Source organism: Phoca vitulina, unplaced genomic scaffold (genome assembly GCF_004348235.1).
Source record: "Phoca vitulina isolate PV1807 unplaced genomic scaffold, GSC_HSeal_1.0 scaffold3, whole genome shotgun sequence".
In the NCBI taxonomy this organism is placed as follows: domain Eukaryota; kingdom Metazoa; phylum Chordata; class Mammalia; order Carnivora; family Phocidae; genus Phoca; species Phoca vitulina.
This window is the reverse complement of record NW_022589706.1, coordinates 16,611,099-16,630,752: the sequence shown is the minus strand read 5'-3', so window position 1 is coordinate 16,630,752 and position 19,654 is coordinate 16,611,099. Positions and strand designations below refer to the sequence as shown.

Here is a 19,654-nt window from a genome sequence, read left to right as displayed (position 1 = left end):
ATTTAAAAAGAATAATTCATATTCCAATTGCAACAACCTAAGAAAAAGCAATGTGGAATAAATACATGGCATTATTGTAAATTCAAAGTGAAGCTCTGAAATTTACCTTTTTAGGCATATTTTTTCCTTTAACTTTGAAAGTTATTGAAATGTAAAAACCTAAAATCTGAGTCTAAAGATTTTATGGGTTCAGTACTCATTAATTATCATTTCTAGTGAAGGAATAAAAGAGAATTTTAAAATCAGCACTTTTTTTACAAACATGTATAATACAAAACCTTTACAATCAGTTATTATTCAAGATACCACTACTGTTTGTGTTGAATTCCCTTATATAGCTATGAAATGGAAAAGACTTTAGTCCTTTATATGTGGTATGTAAGAAATCTACATGAGTTTACTTTCTGTTTAAAGCACATTTCCCTATTTTGTTCTTCCATAAAAATGAATTAGCTCATTATCTTTTTAATCAATTAAATATGGTACCATAGGAATTTCTTTGTGAAATCATTAACACACTATACCTACAATAACTTCATTAATCTGCATAAATGGGAGAGGAGAAGGCCAGTTTAAAAATAAAAACTTTGGAATCAGTTTTTAAATGAGAGAAGTATTATAATTCTGAAGAAACACAGTAGCTAAACCTGAAGTAGCAAAGCACTACCTGGCGTCCCTTGGGGACGCTTTCCGGTTATTCTGGTATATACTGGTTCTGAATAAGTGTTGTTGCTAAGGTGTGTGGCTGCTTCACGTACATTTCTAAACAGTATAAAGAAACTCTGTATCAAACATTTTGCCTCATCTACTTCCTTAGGAACATTAAACCTTAGCCTACTTAAGTGACCAGACGTGTGAATAAGCAGAGTTGGAGTCAATGATGTATTTTGTTCCCTAAGAATCGCTAGATTTAAACCTTCATGACATCATTAATGTCCTCCAAATCACTCAAGTTCACTTTTTAAAAACTGTTTACTTGAAAAATTCTTGCAGTTGGAATTAAAATAGATAACAGGCTAACATTTTTATTATTAGATTTAAAAATTTATATTCTTAACCTTTTTGGGGTTTTCTATTTTAAATTCCTCACATATTTATAAAAGAGAAATGTGCTGAAAGGTCATTATAACGTTATGTATTATGTTATGAAATTTTGGTTGCTCAAGAGAATAAAGCAGAGTGCCTTGTAATTCAAGCCTGTGATCAACACCATCAGGGGTAGCATAATGCAAAGTTCCTAGGTCTTCTGAACCCTTTTCGTTGTCTGCTAGTTTTAAAAGTCTTACGTTATATGTCATTCACCATTATTGTCTGATGTTGAACACAGAGGGGCTTTTACAAAGAGAAGTGTTAACGTGTCGCTGATTCTTTTTATAAAAGTAAAACATTAAGGTATTTCTGTTTAGTGTAAAGGTGGGGAGATAACAGTTGGGGTGACAACACTTTTCAACATGTTTATATGTAATGTGGGACAATTTAAAAATTAAATTGCATTAAGGTGTAGAGCATTCTTCCTTTTGCTCATCTTCATCAAGTTTCTTGCATTCCTCCTTCAGTGACACCTGAGGACGGAAAGGCACTCAGGGTTCTCACGCCTGCACATGCGCTTTTCACATGGTCCCTCGAGACGTGCGAGCCTTCAGTGAAACCTGCTGTCTCTGCCAGCAGTCTGGAGAAAGCACAGACTCAAACTCAGTGTTGGCCCTCCCTTCACATTCTTTCTGACCTATTATTTGTTTAAAAGACTTAGGAGAATTAGTTCAGGAATTTAAGTAACCTCATTTTCCACCTATGTGAACTAAATATTAACATGTATCTCTAGTTTCCTTCAGATTAGAACCTGGTCAACACAGAAGCACTTTCACAATATGTTCTAATTTTAATTTGTTAAACAATCATCATCTGACAAAATCGTGATGACCCTTAATTTTTAAAAAAATTTAATTGGTGGGGCGCCTGGGTGGCTCAGTCGTTAAGCGTCTGCCTTCGGCTCAGGTCATGATCTCAGGGTCCTGGGATCGAGCCCCGCATCGGGCTCCCTGCTCCGCGGGAGGCCTGCTTCTCCCTCTCCCACTCTCCCTGCTTGTGTTCCCTCTCTCGCTGTGTCTCTCTCTGTCAAATAAATAAATAAAATCTTAAAAAAAAAAAAAAAAAAATTTAATTGGAGATATAAACAAAAACTAAACTCAGTGTTTAAAAATGTTCACAATAACTTGTTAAGTGGGTGGGTGATGTGGTATAAAGTGTGATCTTCGTGTTTAATTTTCTGAAGTGTGATAAAAACAGTGAATATTTTAAAGCTCAACTTACCATACATTGAAAATCCATGGAAAGGGATTACACCTAAAAAAAATAAAAAAAATGTTTCTTTTCAATTAGTATACCCACTGAGTTATTAGGTAAACTTGAGAGGATTAAAACTGAAAATAGAAAGGTTTCCTATTTTTGCTTCAACTTTGTTCATGAATATCAGAAAGACTTAGTGACAGTAACCAACAACAACAAAAAAAATGCTTTTTAATACTTGTATAAAAACAAACTAGAAGTTTTCAATATATATCCACTTAACTTTCTATTGATAATGTTGAAAAACTAAAACTATGAATATGTTACAAAAACAAGACAAAAACAGAACAAGGCAGATCACAGAACTAAGTTTAAGAACAAATTACAATGGTCTCAGAAAGTCAATAGATTATGTCCTTCCTGAAACAACTTCATCCTGTATATTAGAATCCAATCTGTTAAAAAGATAAGTGGTTGGCTTACACAAACCAGCTGGGTAACCTCAGGAAAGTCACCGAACTTCCTGAGTTACAGTAACTGCTTGTCATGCACAGGAACTAAGACCGTCTCTGAAATATCATCTAGCTCTAAAATTCTATGTTTAACAATTATGCCTAGAGCAAACACAGAAAAATTTGTGAGATCTAAAGAAAACTGGACATAGAAGGACCTTCCAGTTTAAGAATCTTTACCAACTTAAAGGTCTTTTGCTTCTAGAAACTGAAAAAATTTAAAACCAGATTAGATTCACATTACAAGTCAACATTCCTAATGACGTGACAGCCACCAGCTCGAGTTCCAAGGAGCACTTAGAACGAGGGCCCACACACCATCTTTCTTCAAGTTTCTCTCTCTGCTTATATCTTTGGTTGAGTCTCTTTTTCTTCTTATGAATGATCATCTTTTTCTACCTTCCCTCTCTGCTGCTTAATTTTATTTCTTTTACTAATTATAGGCTTTTAACAAATAATAAAAAAGTCTGTCTTTTCTAACTTTTCTACAATAAAATTGTTGACATCTGAAAAAAAAAAAACTGAGAGGAAAATGAGTTAATAAATAGACATATTTTGATGCTTTACAGAAATGTAAGTACATATTACATTTTTCTAAATACTACATCTCAAAGCAGGTGGCTATTGTACAAAATTCCTATATTCTTACTGCAAAAACCCTTTTTCTTTCCTCTGTAAGCTACCGCAGCAACATTTGAACAAGTAGGTTAAGGTAGTCAGAAATGGAGTTGTTACTATTATTATTTTCATCTTCTACAAATAGGTATTAAGGATCTGCCAAGGATAGGAATACCCTAGTGCAGACAAGCCACTTCTAATTCGGAAGCTTATTGTGAGTGAATTCATGAACTACCAAGCAGGGAAAAGGGATGCATACATTAAGACGACTATTGGCTAATTGCACTTCCCTCACATTTTCCTCAAGTTCTGAAATCTACAGCTGCTCTATAAGCAGCTAGGTTATAAGCTATTTGAGGCAAGGGGCACAATTCATACTGTGTATTATCTTCAGCACCCATCACAGTATCTTTTACAAAATGAGATATAAACTGATGGAAATTTGAGCATTTATAATCGTCTTCTAAATAAAATATTAAAGTACAACAGAGAACAAACTAATGGTTGCCAGGGGGAGAGAGTAGGGAGGGGCATAGGCAAAATGGGCGAAGGGGAGTGGGGGAAACAGGCTTCCAGTTACGGAATGAGTAAGTTATGGAGATGAAAGGCACAGCATAGGGAATATAGTCAGTGGTATTGCAATAATGCTCTATGGTGACAGACGGTCGCTATACTTGTGAGCACAGCATAGTGCGCAGACTTATCCTATCACCCTGCTGGTCACCTGAAACTAATGTAACATTGCGTGTCAATGATACTCATATAAAAAAAAAAATTAAAAAGTGAAAAAAACATTGAAGTGTAAGATTCATTTATGAATAAGTAATTAACACGTAGGACAGGAAGTTCTCAAAAACTCAGTGTTTAAATTAGAAATGGCCAATGAAATCCTACAGACGTGAATATGAATTCTGTGTGACTCCAGGCAAGTTACTGACACTCTCTGAGTCTCTATTTTCATTTTTTAAAATGGAGATAAACAAGACCAACTTCACTGAGCTGTTCTAAAGCACCTGTGAGTTAATGTCCTTAAAGTGCAATAGTCCAGTATTTAGGACACAGGAGATGCTCAACAACCATAACTATCTTATGGTCTCAGAAGGGAGAGTACCACTTTTAAGTATCAGCTTAAACCTAAGAATATCTTTTTTTTGGTAAGTATTAGATAAGGGTTCACTTCAGCTTAATCAAGATTAACCAGGGCTTACGATTCCAAAAAACGGTGCACGGTCTGCTCTGTTGAAGAAGGACAAAGTGAAATTCTGGCAGACAAAAGTAGAAGACATAAGAAGCAGTGAAGAATCCATTAACACTCTCAGGCACATATCGCCTAGAACATTTCTTTGATCTCAGAGGTTGTCATGTTCTTGGCCAGTTTTCCAAAATCCTTTCCTTTGCCTCTCATCACTTCAGCCTTTCAGGGGTCAAGTTTCATGCGTGTGGCCATCATCCAAGAGTGTACTTCTAACAGGCGTTGGGATGCTTGGGACACCATCTCTTCTCTGGCCTTAGAGTTCTGCAAGTCTGCCATAACTGATTATTTTAAGATACTAAGCTTCCTTTGTCTATGTAAAGAAAGTCTAAAATATGAACTGCCTGTCCCATTCAATAGGAATAACTTTCTAAAGTAATGGTTTCATGGACCTTTGACATAGCTCAGAATGGTAAGCATGGTCAACAAAAATAAATCTTGAACTAGATAAGATATAAATAGTAAATATGACTCAGAAAATACACCAAATATTAACATGCTTTGCACTTACTAAATATTTTCCCTTCATTTCCTCACTATCTCTGTTAATACGTAGCACTTTTAATTGTATCACAGCTCTCACATCTGACTCACTTTAACATCATTCCAAAGTTTTATACTCCTTCATTTGGGATTACTTAGTACAGTTTATTTAATTCATTTGTGGAAATAATCATTTCCTTTGGTTATTCTCATTCTACATGTAGTCTACAGGTAAGAGTTGGCATTAGGACAACGGTTACATTGTTTTCTAGCTATTTCTGTTATCTTTCTGAATTAGAACTTCAGAATATGACTTTGTTACTTTATTTCAGTAATTAAAATTTCCCAAATACTGGAACACAACCATATTTAAAGATCAATCTAAAAATCATACTTTAAATACAATTTTCATTAGGCTTTCAATTTATGTCTAAAGTTACACATCAAATAAATTTTGGATTATGAAATGTTTTTAATTTATTTAATTAATAAAGATGACAAAGTACATTGCTATTTATCAACTTGACACTTGTAAGAGGATTTAAAATGACTATTTTCATATGTCTTCCAAGAGGCTTTCCTAATCTTTGTTGTGAGGGGCTGTCCTGTGTACGGTAGAATGTTTAACAGCATCCCTGGCCTCTATTCACGAGATACCGGTAAAACCTCGCTTCCCCTGGCTCTGACAACCAAAAGTGTCCACAGACATTGGCAAATGTTTCCAGGGGGATGGTGAGTGGGGCATGGAATTGCCCTTGGTTGATAACCACTGATCGAGAGTCCCCAAACTCCTCTGCCTAATGTCACTAGCAACTAATTATGTTCTCTTTTCTTGTAGGAAACAAACGGTATTAGCAAATTGTGGTTTTGTTTATTGAAGTCTCAGTCAGATCTATGTGTATTTCTCCTGTAAGTCTTGTCCCCTTGCTTGTATTCTTGTTCCTCTATATTCTTCTGTATTCACTCCCTCATTCATTTGCTCTCTCATTCAATAATATTTACTGAGCAGTGACTTTATGCTATGCATGATTCTCGGTGCTAGATATGTTGGTCATCAAAAGGTCCTTGTTCTCTTGGAACTTACATTAGAGTGACATTTTTATTCCACATAGTAGTAAGGATGATCTCTGAATTGGAGAAGAGATGTCACTGAGAAGAGTAGAGTAGGGAACTCCAAAACTCCGTCCCTTTGCTAAAGCGATGGCTAGAACTGTTAGATCAACTTTTTTTGAGTTCTGGAATCTAATAATAATAATAAACCTTACAACCAAGGAAATGCTTAATAAAAAAAAAGCTGCTGAATTTTGGAAAGAGAGCATTGTGATATTTTAATTTACCCTACCTACCATTGCCCATTGTCCATGAAGATATAGCCCCCCATGTTCCTGAGGCAGCTTGCTGGGCCCAGAGTGAACAATATGGATCTTGAATTGAAAAACTGTGGCTGTGTGCCTTGACCTGTCTAGTAGCTACCTGAGGGACTAGGCTGAAGCGGCCTACCCACCATCAAAAGCCTGTAAGTGCGAACATACTCCCTGCAGCTCCCTGGGGCAGCAAGGACAACAGATGAGGCAAGCAGTAGACAGATTGATAACCTTGGGAAGGAAGAGGCTGGGGAAGGATAAAGGCTTTGAAAAGCTTCTCTCTATTCAGGGGAATCTAGAAAAGACCTAAGAAGCACTTCAGCTTTCACTTCTGCCAGACTCCTAGGCTCTGCATAGGCAGGAAGCGCAGGCTACGAGAGAACCATAAATGGCCTCGCTAAGCCTTGAAGGAGTACCAGCCTGCAAAGCCTGGGGTAATTTTTTTTTTTTTTTTTTTTTTGGTTTCAGATTTTCAAGGAAATCTCTGTCAAATTATCAGCTGACCACTAAACTGATGGAACAGAGACTTTAGTGGGCACTCAATACAAAAAACACAATCCTGACAAAAGCAGTTTAGAAAAGTCACTAAACAAACAATTGGCGCACAACAAGCAACAACAACAAATTCTGGGGAGGGAAGACAATCTGATTTCTAGTTACCACACTCTAATAGTCAAGATATCTAGTTATCAATAAAAAATTTACCAGGTGTGCAAAGAAATAAGAAAGTATAGCCCAAGGGGATCAGGAATACACTTATCATGATGAGCACTGAGTAATGTATGGAAGTGTTGAATCACTATATTGTACACCTGAACTAATATAACATTGTATGTTAACTAATTGCAATTAAAATTTTTAAAAAAGGATAGCTCATTCACAGGAAAACAAGAAAGTAACAGAAATTGTCCCTGAAGAATCAGCCCAGACACTGGACTTACTAGACAAAATTTCGATCAACTGTCTCCCTCTCTGACCTGGTCCCTAAGTCTCCTACCTCACCTTATACCAGATTATGTTTTGCTCACTGTCACCAGTCATGCTGGCCATCTTGTTCTTCGAACCATCAGGTATGGCCCTATCTTAGGCCCTTCACCATGCTATATATTCCCTCTGGAATGTTCTTCTCCTACCTCTTTGAACAGCTCACTCTGCATATTCTGGTCGCTGTTCATATTCTACCTCCTCAGAAGTACTTTTCCTGATCACCTGACCTAAAATAGCCACTCCCCCCACTATCAATTTCTGTTTCCCTTCATTGTTCATGTCCTCACTCTCTGAAATTATTTTCATTAGCTATTTATTTACTTGCTTATTGTTTGCCTCCCTCCCTCAAATGTAAGCTCCTTGACAGCAGGTACTTCGGGTTATTACTGCAGATCACCCAGCTAGAATAGAAGAGGGAGCCAGAGCAGGACTAAAGTATTAAATGAATAAATAAAGACAAATTATATAAAGTGAACAAAAAATAAAAACAAGAGAAGCTTATATAATTCCTGTGAAGAGTCTCCTCAGCTCAGACATTTTGCCTACCAGTTGTTTAGTGAATCTACTACAGAAAGCCTGTCCACTAACAAGGCCTCAAATGAGGTGAGAGGGTAATGTCCAATGCCACAATGGTCTGTCATTTCAACCCTAGGAAAGGAGATACAGGGAGGAGGTGCCCCTGTGTAAGCACCTGCCTGGTCAGGGATGGGGAGTGTGTCAGTGAGCTGTAGGCCAGCCTCTCTGTGTGGGCCCCTGAGACCAAGAAAGCCAGGTCAGTTCTGGTGGCAGTGGTGGTAGAGGTATCCTTAAAATTTTATTTTATTTTTTTATTTTTTAGATTTTATTTATTTATTATTTGCAAGAGAGAACACGCGGAGAGGAGAGGCAGAGTGCGGGGGAGAAGCAGGCTCTCCCCTGAGCAGGGAGCCCGATGTGGGGCTCGATCCCAGGACCCCGAGATCACAACCTGAGCCGAAGGCAGACGCTTAGCTGACTGAGCCACCCAGGCGCCCCAGAGGTGTCCTTAAGATTTTAAAGTAATCCTATCTTTGGCAGAAGTGAGTAATATAAAATGTTGCTTTGTATTGCCTTAAGTAAAGAATTACAGGACAGCACACTGACTAGTCTTTGTCTCTTCTTACTCTGCAATTTCAGACTCAATTGCCCAGAGAGGAAAGTTCTCTCTGATTCTGGTAACATTCTAAAATAACCTGAAAGAAGAAATTATTCTGAAGAATTAAGTTTATGAACAGCTGTAGGTTTACCCCATTTAGCAATAAACTATTTTTATTCTGAATGAAAATCTTCCTAGAACCTATTCTACACATCTACTTTTTCAATATATTAGCCCCTTCCTTTTCTTCTAAAAGACACTTTAGTGTACACAGTAACACTTCCCAAGGCAACAGGGCATGGTGATCAAGAATACGGAAGTCAAAGAGCTTTGGGTTCAAATCCTGGCTTCGACACTCACCAGCTGGGCAAGTTGACACGCTATGCCTCAGCTTCTTTATCTATAAATAGGGATAATATTCATACCTGCCTCAGAAGGTACCTGCCTTGCAAGGATTAAGTGAATGAACACATGCAATGTGCTTAGCATGCTGCTGGGAACACAGCTTCTGCTGAGGTTACCATTATTATTATTACAGCAATATTTTTCCTTGGTGCCTTGAGTTCCTAATAAAAGTCTTAAATTATGATAGTAGGCTACAACCCAGTGAGACCTTTTAAAGAGCTTTTACATAAAATGGTCCCAGGCTGATTTTCTGGAGTGCTCTTATGTGCTGGTTTATAGTTTTTCTGTTTTCCTTTGTGAAGCCTCTGGTTTTCACTTCTACTGTTGTTATTAGGGTCCCTTTCCACGCTTCCAGTTTTGTACGGGGTGGGGGGCATAAACACTGGTAAACCAAGCTTGTTGGGCATGTGTGTTAAGTAAAAGCTAAAATGTTCTTTTTTTTTTTTTTTTTAAGATTTATTTATTTGAGAGAGGGAGCATGCACGTGAGCAAGCGAGGGGAGGGGCAGAGGGAGAGGGAGAGAAACCCCAGCAGACTCCTTGCTGAGCTCAGAGCCTGATGCTGGGCTCGATCTCACAACCCCGAGATCATGACCTGAGCTGAAACCAAGAGTTGGATGCTTAACCGACTGTGACACCCAGGGGCCCCAAGCTAGTATGTTCTAAACTAAGTTGAAAAAGCTCTCCTAGGAATGGAGAGAGGAGGAACTTGACGCCATGGACACCTCTTTGGGCTCTTCAGAGGTATTTTTCCTTTGATTTCCTGATTCTTCGATAAACATAAAAAGTTATCTGAAAATTAGGTTTCTGAGGAGGCAGAAGTATAACATAAATAAATGTTAAAATTAAAAATCCTGTAATTTAGTTCAAATAAATACTCATTAAACTCCTACAATGACTAGATGCTGGGAGAACAAAAATGAATATGGCCTTACACCTCAAGGAGCTTGCAATCTAGAGGAGAAGATAAAGCATAAACAAATAATATCAAGACAATATAACAAGAGATATCAAAGATTTTCACACTGGATACTATGGGAGCCTAAAGAAAGAGTCCTTAACCTAATGTGGGGATGCGGGGAAGGCTTCCTGAAAAGCTTCCTGAGGTGAGCCCTGAGAGCAGGTGAAGAAAGGCTTCTCCACACACCAGAATGGAGAGGTAATGAGGCAGGAAGCAGCATGGAGCTCTGAGAGAGTATGTAGGGGTGCATGTGCATGTATGTAGCTAATCATTTGATATTGCTATGATAAAAAGAAAAGTGAGACAGGAAAAGGGGGGATACAAAGCTAGGAGTCAGACTGAGTAGAGGTCTGAGTCAAAAGAGGTCCCTGAACGCCAGGCCAAAAGGCCATTAGACATTACTTGTGAAGAGATGGGAAGCCATTAAGAAAACTTTAAGGAGAAAAATGGCAATTTTTAGATTTTCCTTTTAGATGTAAAACTCAGACAGCACTGTGAAAAATAAAGCAAAGCTAGAAAAGGTTGGAAAAAGAGAGACCAGTGAGGTGTCTATTACAATTAATAAGCTAGAGATGGTAGAGCCTGGCTGAGGACAAGGCAGCAGTTATGGTGAGGAAGAGAGGGAGGAGAGGTTCCAGGTGCGTTTTAAAGATAAAATTGGATGGCCCTGGTGACTTATTAGATGAGGGGGATGCAAGACTGAGAGGAGACAAGGATGACTACCTGGCTTTAGGCCTTGAATGACTGGTTAGATGAGAGTACAATGAGCTGAGAGAGAAATAGCACAGTTTTTGTTTTGTTCTTAATTTCATCTTGTTTTTGTTTTCTTTTTTAAATAGTGGGTATAGGAAGATAAATGAATGAGTTCATGTTGAGATATGTTAAGCCTGAGGTCATTATTATAGAGGTCATAATTGAAGATGTAAATTTTAGAGTAATGAACAAAGAGGACCAAGAAAGCAGGTAAAAAAGCCCGAGGAAAATGTGTGAACAGAAGAGCAGCAGACGAGGGGTGGGGTGGGCCATGGGAGAACTCTGGTGCTTCAAGAGGGGCAGAGGAGGATGGTCCGTGGAAGAACCTGAGAGGTCACACTGACAGGTGCATAGAGAGAACAGTGCCCTGAATGACGAGTATGACCTTCACATGGAGAGGTTGACAAAGAAGCGAAATAGACCAGTAGCCGCTGCATGTTTTGAGCACTGGCTACATATCAGTCACTGTGCCCTTTTTATAGATTGTGTCTCATTTAATCCATCTGAAGCTCAGCAAAGTCATGTAACTTACCCAAGGTCATAGGGTGAGCTGGCAGAACTGGGATCTGAACCCACGTCTGCTGGATTATAAAGCCCATGTTCTTAACTCTACTGGGGTGAAAGGACTTCTTCAGGATGCATTTAAAGTAGTTTTAAAAAATAGCTTTCCCTCAACTCTTAAGGTTCTGAGTTTTTTCCTGCCTTCCACTGAAATCTTTAGGTAGCTTTTATCTTGACAGTTTTTTTTTTCCTAATACCTTTGAGTCTATTGAAAAGTCTCATGCATTCTTGCATTTGGCTTTAAGGTAAGTTTTTAATGAAAATTTTTTTGTTGTTTTTGTTGAGAGTGGTGGCAGAGAGGAGACAAGAATAAGGAGCATGAGCAATTTAGGTTAGGGTGGAGATAACAAGGACTACTTAACATTATTAATGAGGAATGTTCTATATTGCTTTTCCGAAAACAGATCTTAAAAAATGTCCAATAATTTCAAAGGAATACTTAATATCTAATGAAGTCATTACACAGTTGATCACTTTATATAGTCAAAACAGATTATCTCGGTGATATATTTCTTCAAAATCTTTTTAGAGATTTTATTTTATTATTTATTTGACACAGAGAGAGAGTGCGAGAGCGCACAAGCAGGGGGACGGGTGGAAGGAGAGGGAGGAGCAGGCTCCCCGCTGAGCAGGGAGCCCCATAGGGGGCTTGATCCCAGGAGCCTGACATCACGACCTGAGCCGAAGGCAGACGCTTAGCTGACTGAGCCCCCCAGGCCCAGGGCCTTCCTTCGACCTCACTGCCACAGTGCTTGAATCAGTTGAGTGCATTGCCTGGTGTTAAACTTTGTTATTCTCATAATTTGACAAGTGTGGTATTTATGAAATAAAAAGATTTCATTTTCTGCTCCCCCTGCTTGGGCACTCTGTCAAATAAATAAATAAAATCTTAAAAAAAAAAAAAAAGAAGAAGAAGAAAAAAAAAGGAAGGCCCTGGATGGACCCAGTCGGTGTCCCGCAGAGGAAAGTGAAGTCCCCTAGACCTAAGTCGGCTAAGCTTTCTCACAGATATCCCTACTGGTTTCAAGGAAAGCCAGGTAGGGTGTGCGTTGGCTTGCACAAACCTACCACAAACATGGGAAAGTTCACTAAAATAGGTATTCTATAGGAGGTTTACTTTAGATAATAAATTATTACCCTTCTCCACATAGACAAGGTCACATTTGTTATAGAAGTTGTAATTTTCCTATTTCCCACTAGAGGAAGCAATAGTATTACTCTTACCATTTGGTGGATAAAAGACCGCATACTCTTCTAGTCCTAGTTTTCCTGTAAGAAAAATCATAGAAGGTTTCAATGTGATCAAAATAAATCTTTAAAAATTAACTAATTTCGTGGATGTACTCATAATGGAATTTTAAAACTACTATAGTACAATCTCCTTGGACTTCATTGCAGGATATGGAATTAATTTGAAAATCTACCAGCTAATCTTTTGATATTAGCAAATCCTTTCCTCAAAGTCAATAATATAAACTTAAGTATGAGCAACTGATACAAAGTAATTAAAAAAACAAATGCTTTCAACTTCCTTAAGCAGTTAAGAAGAGAAGCATCTATTTGGAAGCATGGATTTGTTTTGCTAACTATAAATAATTCTAATCTATTCATTAAAGTAAGTCCTAGGCTTTGCAATGCCTCATTAGTTTACATTCCTTTGGAATGTGCTGAAAAGTTAAAAATTAAGTGTCTTAAACCATATAGTGGTAATATTTTCTGAATCCTAAAATAGTTCATGTGGTCCAAGAATGAGGCTAAATATTGGAAATCAGAATTGTTTCAGAAAATTAAAGTAACTTCAGCATAATCAAATGTTTAAAGTAGTTTTAAAAAAGAGCTTTCCCTCAACTCTTAAGGTCCTGAGTTTTTTCCTGCCTTCCACTGAAATCTTTAGGTAGCTTTCATCTTGACAGTTTTTTTTTTTTTCCTAAGACCTTTGAGTCTATTGAAAAGTCTCATGCATTCTTGCACTTGGCTTTAAGGTAAGTTTTTAATGAAAAATTTTTTTTTGTTTTTGTTGAGAGTGGTGGCAGAGAGGAGACAAAGAGTAAGGAGCATGAGCAATTTAGGTTAGGGTGGAGATAACAAGGACTGAGCTTGTGAGTAAGGAAAGAATGGAATAATGAAAAGTGGACGTGAGAGAGAGAGAGAGAGGGAGAGAGAGAGGGAGAGAGATATGGATGGTACAGAATGGGTACTAAATACGGGGCTAGTGAAAACCCTTGTAAAGTTCTAAGTGATAAGAGACTGGGAGCATCTGTTGTTCTATTGGTGTGACTCTGGTGGACTTCTGGGTGAGGACTGGTCACCAGAAAGACCAAGTCATGATTAGAACCTTGGAATTTTCAGCCCTGTCTGCCATTTTCCAGAGAGGGGGACAGGTGCTGGAAATGAGGTTAATAACTGATCATGCCTAGGCGAGGAAGCCTCCATAAAATCCCAGTAGTAAGGCATTCAGAGAGGTTCCAGGTAGGCAGACACATCAACACTGGGAGGATGACACACCACCACTCCATGGAGGCAGAAGCTCCTATGCTCAGGACACTCCCAGAACTCGCCCTGTGTATGCTTCATCTGGCTATTCATCTGTCTTATCATGCCGTTTAATAAACTGGCAGAGGTACATGTTTCCCTGGGTTCTGTGAGCTGCTCTAGCAAATTAACTGAAAAGCAGGTTGTTGGCCCCTCCAATCTGTAGCCGGTTGGTTAGAAGTACAGTGGGCAGCATAGGCCGGTCCTAGGGCGGGGGCTGCAGTAATCAGGTGGACAGACTTGGGACGTACAGGAGAAACAGTTTCTTTCTTTACGGGAACAGCAGAACGATCATACACAATGGGGTTATAAGCTTTCAGTGCTGGGTGTTCACCACTTAATAAAACGGAGAAATTGAGAAAGGCTTCCAGCTGAAATTAGATCTGTTGTCAGGTGATAGTAGGATATTGAAATAGCAATATCTTGTAGGCAGCTAGTGATAGAGAAGAAAGCCCTCAAATAGAAATTAGAGAGCTAATAGCATATAAATTACAACAAATTTTAAATGTGGTAGACCATTTTGAGGGAAGGAATAGAGAAGGGAAAAAAAAGTAGAAAAAGCAAATTTGTGTGATAAACTCGTAGTTAGGAGGGAAAATAAAAGTCAACAGAGATGACAAAAACAGCAACGGAGGGGAGGGTAAACAGGGAAGTTAAAGGAGGTAACTCTAAGTGCTGCTTCTGAGAACCACTTGCCTGTGATTGTGATGAGTTGCTCGGGCCCTGATGTGAGTAGGAGTGAAAGTATGGTTACAATAATCTGAGAGAAATCTTATTAAGTACTTTACAATAAAAGAAAAATTAACAACACCAATAAACGCTATAAAATATAACAGACTTGGTATGATTTTGTAAGTCTTAAAGAATACTTCCTTTATGTAACTAAAATTTTACCTCTTATGTATGATTTTGGTGGTGAAGCACTGTTGTACGCAAAATGACCCAACACAGATGTATCCCGGGAAAAACAAAGTAATACCTGGGTACAACAGTGGAAGAAACAAACAATTAAGCACTGTTTTATAACAGGTAATTCATTGCTTTTTCCCTGCTCGGGAGGCACAGAGGTAGACTCTTTCCAGTTCAGTGTTGTGCCTGGAAATGGGAGGAGTGCCCTCTATTGGTACACCTATGCTAAGTGTTAGAGTGGATGCCAAGGGTGATGGCCAAAGTTCACCCAAAGATTTCTCACTGTCAGCCACACAAACCTTGAACAACAGCAGATAATGTAAGTTACTACCAGTTGATTCTTTTATTGTTTTCTATCTGGAAGAGAGAAGCAGCTGGGAGAAATTTAACCCGGGGACAAATGCGTAGCGGGGACCGTAGTTAATTACAGTGGCACAGAGTAGTCTGGGAAGTGCCGGAAACTGGACCTAGAGTCTCTGCAGGAATGCAGCAGCCGGCGGTTGGGCATGTCAGGGTGGGAGGAAAGGTAACTCGTGGCATCTAGAAGGGATGGCAGCTGGAGAACAAGTGGCAGCCCAATACAGGTTAGGAGGTGGGTGTCCTGCCCAGCAGGTGGAGTGTGGCATCTGCCTGGAGACGAAAATAGGAAGGGCAGAAAGTCAGAATCAAAGATGTCCTTTGGAGGAACTGGGTTGCTGACACCAGCTTGCATCCTGGGGGCAGGAGATCCATCCCAAGGTGATCAGTGACAGGAAATCTGGGTCCTGGTATTGGAAGACCTGGGATTCAAAAGACGTTACTAAGAAAAGAATTGGGAATGACAGGAAAAGGCAGACACCCAGTTAACAAAGTAGAGGCACAAGGTCAGGGCTGGACTAGCAGCAGGAGCCAATGGAGAAACTGTGGGTCCAAGGCATAAGAAGGGGGCCCAGCTTTAGAAAAAAGAATAGATAAGGAGACTGAGCATCGTAAGCCCAACGGTGAAATGTGTACCAACCATTGCCACTGATTTATTTTTATTATATTTTAAAAGACTATACAAGCAATACAAGGTTATGGTAAAAATCAGAAGTACAGATCATCAAAAAAGGACTTCTGGTCTCTAGGTGGGCCCCTAAGCCCAGCTGTGTTAACATTCTGATGCTTATCCTTTCAGACTACTCTTATACATACACACATTTTTCAAACAGCAGAAGTATGTATGCTGTTCTATAATCTATTTTGTCTCAATAATATAAATATTCCCTGCCCACATTTTTTAATGCTGCAGAAAATGTGCCACTATAGGGAAAAACAATAGCTAATTTAACCTGTCTTTTATTGTTGAACACTTAAGTATTTCCGCTTTTCCCCAACTATAAACAATGCTTCAGTAAACTTCCCTATAGCTAAATATTTATGTACGGCTTTATAGAAATTCCTAAAACTGGACTAGCTGTCTGGTCAAAGCAATGGGCATTGTAAATGTAGAACTTTTGATACACATTGCCAAACTGTCCTCTAGATAGAGTTTGTTTTCTCTTTGTTTTTAATAAATACAGCAATAACATAGTGCACCTTTTCTATTATTCTTTTTTTTTTTTTAAGATTTTACTTATTTATTTATTTATTTATTTATTTGACAGAGAGAGACAGCAAGAGAGGGAACATAAGCAGGGGGAGTGGGAGAGGGAGAAGCAGGCTTCCTGCAGAGCAGGGAGCCCAATGCGAGGCTCGATCCCACGACCCTGGGATCATGACCTGAGCCGAAGGCAGACGCTCAATGACTGAGCCACCCAGGTGCCCCCCTTTTCTATTATTCGCATCAAAATGGGTTATCAGCATCTTATAAGTAAAAACAGCATTTTGCTTTAATTACTAATAAAGTTGAACACTTTTCCATTTGCATTTCTTTTGCTATTTTCCAGCTCATCATCTTAGTCCATTTTAAAATTGATGTTTTAAAATTGTTTAAATTTTTTGTACATGAAGAATTCTAACCTTTGGTCTAATAATATGTTACAAATGGCTTTGCTCAGTTTGTTATTTCTGACACAGAGATGTTCTTAATTTTTATATGCTGAAATCTACCAATACTTTCTTTCATGCTTAGAAAGCTCCTCCCCACATTTAAAATATTCTCTATATATTCACGTAGATTATGAAAGTTTTCAGTGTTTTCATCAAATATTTCTGGTTCTTCCCCTTGGGTAATATACATCAGCTTGTCTTTTCTGGCCACTTTGGGGTTAGGTGTGGCCATGTGACTTGTTCTTTAGTCAATGAAACAGATACGTGTCATTTGAAAATTTCTAAATGGAAGTTTCAAGAACTAGAGCAATAACCATGTTCCCTCTTTTCCTCTTCACAGCCACCATGGTTACAGTAATAGTGGTTACTCCACCAGCCTAGGTTCTGGAGTGAAGATGACACAGAGCTAGGTCCCATCCTATCAGATGGACATGACCATAAGCAAGAAATAAACCTGTGTTGTTTTAAGCCCCTGAGATTTTGGATTTGTGTGCTATTGCAGTATAATCTAGTACATCCTGACTAAAACAGGAAATTTTGTCTGGCATTTTTTTAGTGGCTTAAAACAACAAAAATTTATTCTCTCACAGTTCTAGAGACAGGAAGTCCAAAATCAAGGAATTGGCAGGGCCATACTCCCTCCAAAGCTTCTGGAGGAAAACCCTCCCTTGCCTCTTCCTTCCAGTTTCTGGTGTCTCCACGTGTTCCTTGGCTTGAAATCTCTGCCTCTGAATTCACATGTTCTTCTCTCTCTTCTAGGTCTCTCTTTCTCTCTCTCTTTTTTGTTGAAGTATAGTAGACATACAATGTTATATTAGTTTTGGGTGTACAACATGGTGATTTCACAATTCTATACATTATGCAATGCTCGCCTCAGTAAGTGTAGTTACCTTCTATCACCATACAAAGTTATTATAACACTATTGACTATATTCCTTATGCTGTACTTCTCATCCCTAGGACTTATTTATTTTATAACTGGAAGTTTGTGCCCCTTATTCACCTGTTTTGCCCATCCTCCCACCTCTCTCCCGTCTGGCCACTACCAGTTTGTTCTCTGTATTTATAACTCTGTTTCTGTTTTTTGTTTGTTCAATTGTTTTGTTTTCTTAGATTCCACATATAAGTGAAATCATATGGTATTTGTCTTCCTCTGTCTGACTTACTTCACTTAGTGTAATACCCTCTAGGTCCATTCACGTTGCTACAGATGACAAGAGAGATGAATGGATAAAGAAGGTGAGGCATATAAATACAATGGGATATTACTCAGCCATAAAAAAGAATGAGATCTTGCCATTTGTCTAGAATTTCTGATAAATTCATTTTATGGTAAAATCATTAACCTATCTAGAATCTATTTTGAAACTGCACAGCTAGCATTCAAATTCTAGTTCCACTGCTTATTAGCTGGGACATTGGGCAAGCTACTAGGCTTCCTGGTGTTTCAGTTTCCGCACGTGTAATGTGCATACCATAATAATATCTACATCAAAGGCTCTTGTGGGGATTATTTAATATACATAAAGCGTGTTGGGGTGTCTGGGTGGCGCAGTCAGTTGAGTATCTGACTCTTGATTTTGCCTCAGGTCATGATCTCAGGGTCATGAGATCGAGGCCTGATTCAGGGGGGAGTCTGCTTGAGAGTCTCTCTCCCTCTCCTTGCCCCTCCCACTTGTGCTCTCTCTCTCTCTCTAAAATAAATAAATCTCAAAAGAGTGTGTTGAACAGTACCTAGCACATGGTGAATATTATTAAAATGTTAGCTGCAATTACTACTACTACTATTACTTTAATTTTATTCTATATTCTGTATTCCCCCACTCCCTTAGTATATTTAACTTGGGGTTTGTTTTTATTTATATGGCTCAAGACTGTCATGTTTCTTCAAATTTAAATTTTGTTTATCCCCATTTCTGGAAAATTCTCAGCCATTACCTTTTTGAATGATGCCTTTACCCCATTCTCTATTCACTTCTACTTGACTTCTATAAGATATAAGACATAAGACTGAGCTACACTTATTTGACCTGCCATATTTCTTAATTACTTTTATTCTGTGCTCCATTCTGAATGACATCTACAGATGTTATCTTTTTAAATCAGTTCACTAATTCTTTCCTTCTGTTTCTACTATGCACCAGCACTCTAGGTGCTTGGTGTTTGGGATACAACAAAGGAAACAGACAAGCAAATAAACAACAAAAAAAAACCTCTCTGTGGGGCTTAATTATGGTGGGGGTAATAAATAGCAAGCATTATAAATAATTACATGATATGGTACTTTAGGTTGTAAGTGCTATGGAAACACAGTAAAGGGGAAATGGAAAAGGATGGTTGCCACTTAAAAGAGAGTGCTCAGAACCCTCTTACACTGTTGGTGGGAATGCAAGCTGGTGGAGCCACTCTAGAAAACAGTATGGAGGTTCCCCAAAAATTTGAAAATAGAGCTACCCTCTGGCCCAGCAATTGCACTACTGGGTATTTACTCCAAAGATACAAATATACTGATCCGAAGGGGCACCTGCACCCCAATGTTTATAGCAGCAATGTCCACAATAGCCAAACTATGATGGCCAGATGTCCATCAACAGATGAATGGATATATATATACATATACACAATGGAATACTACTCAGCCATCAAAAAAATGAAATCTTACCATTTGCAATGACGTGGATGGAACTAGAGGGTATTATGCTAAGTAAAATAAGTCAATCAGAGAAAGGCAATTATCATATGATCTCACTGATAAGTGGAATTTAAGAAACAAAACAGAGGATCATAGGGGAAGAGAGGAAAAAATAAAACAAGACGAAACCAGAGAGGGAGACAAACCATAAGAGACTCTTATCAGAGGAAACAAACTGAGGGTTGCTGCGGGGGGGGGGGGGGGGGGGGGGGGGGG

The 19,654-nt window shown here is 38.6% G+C and overlaps 1 protein-coding gene across 4 annotated transcripts in view; it reads right to left on the bottom strand.

The window, feature by feature from the left end:
- The window catches only part of TBC1D19 (TBC1 domain family member 19), a 161,254-nt gene that overhangs the window by 21,852 nt on the left and 119,748 nt on the right, over positions 1 to 19,654 (bottom strand). For all 4 annotated transcript variants that reach the window (XR_004298839.1, XM_032400137.1, XM_032400139.1 and 1 more), the window contains 3 exons: positions 14,722 to 14,806; positions 12,520 to 12,564; positions 2,311 to 2,343 (listed from right to left, as the gene is read on the bottom strand). Coding sequence is in view for 3 of the 4 variants with exons in the window: in XM_032400137.1 (XP_032256028.1) it covers positions 2,311 to 2,343; positions 12,520 to 12,564; positions 14,722 to 14,806 (163 nt within the window). In the remaining variant the exon portion in view is untranslated. The remainder of the gene's footprint in view (positions 1 to 2,310; positions 2,344 to 12,519; positions 12,565 to 14,721; positions 14,807 to 19,654) is intronic.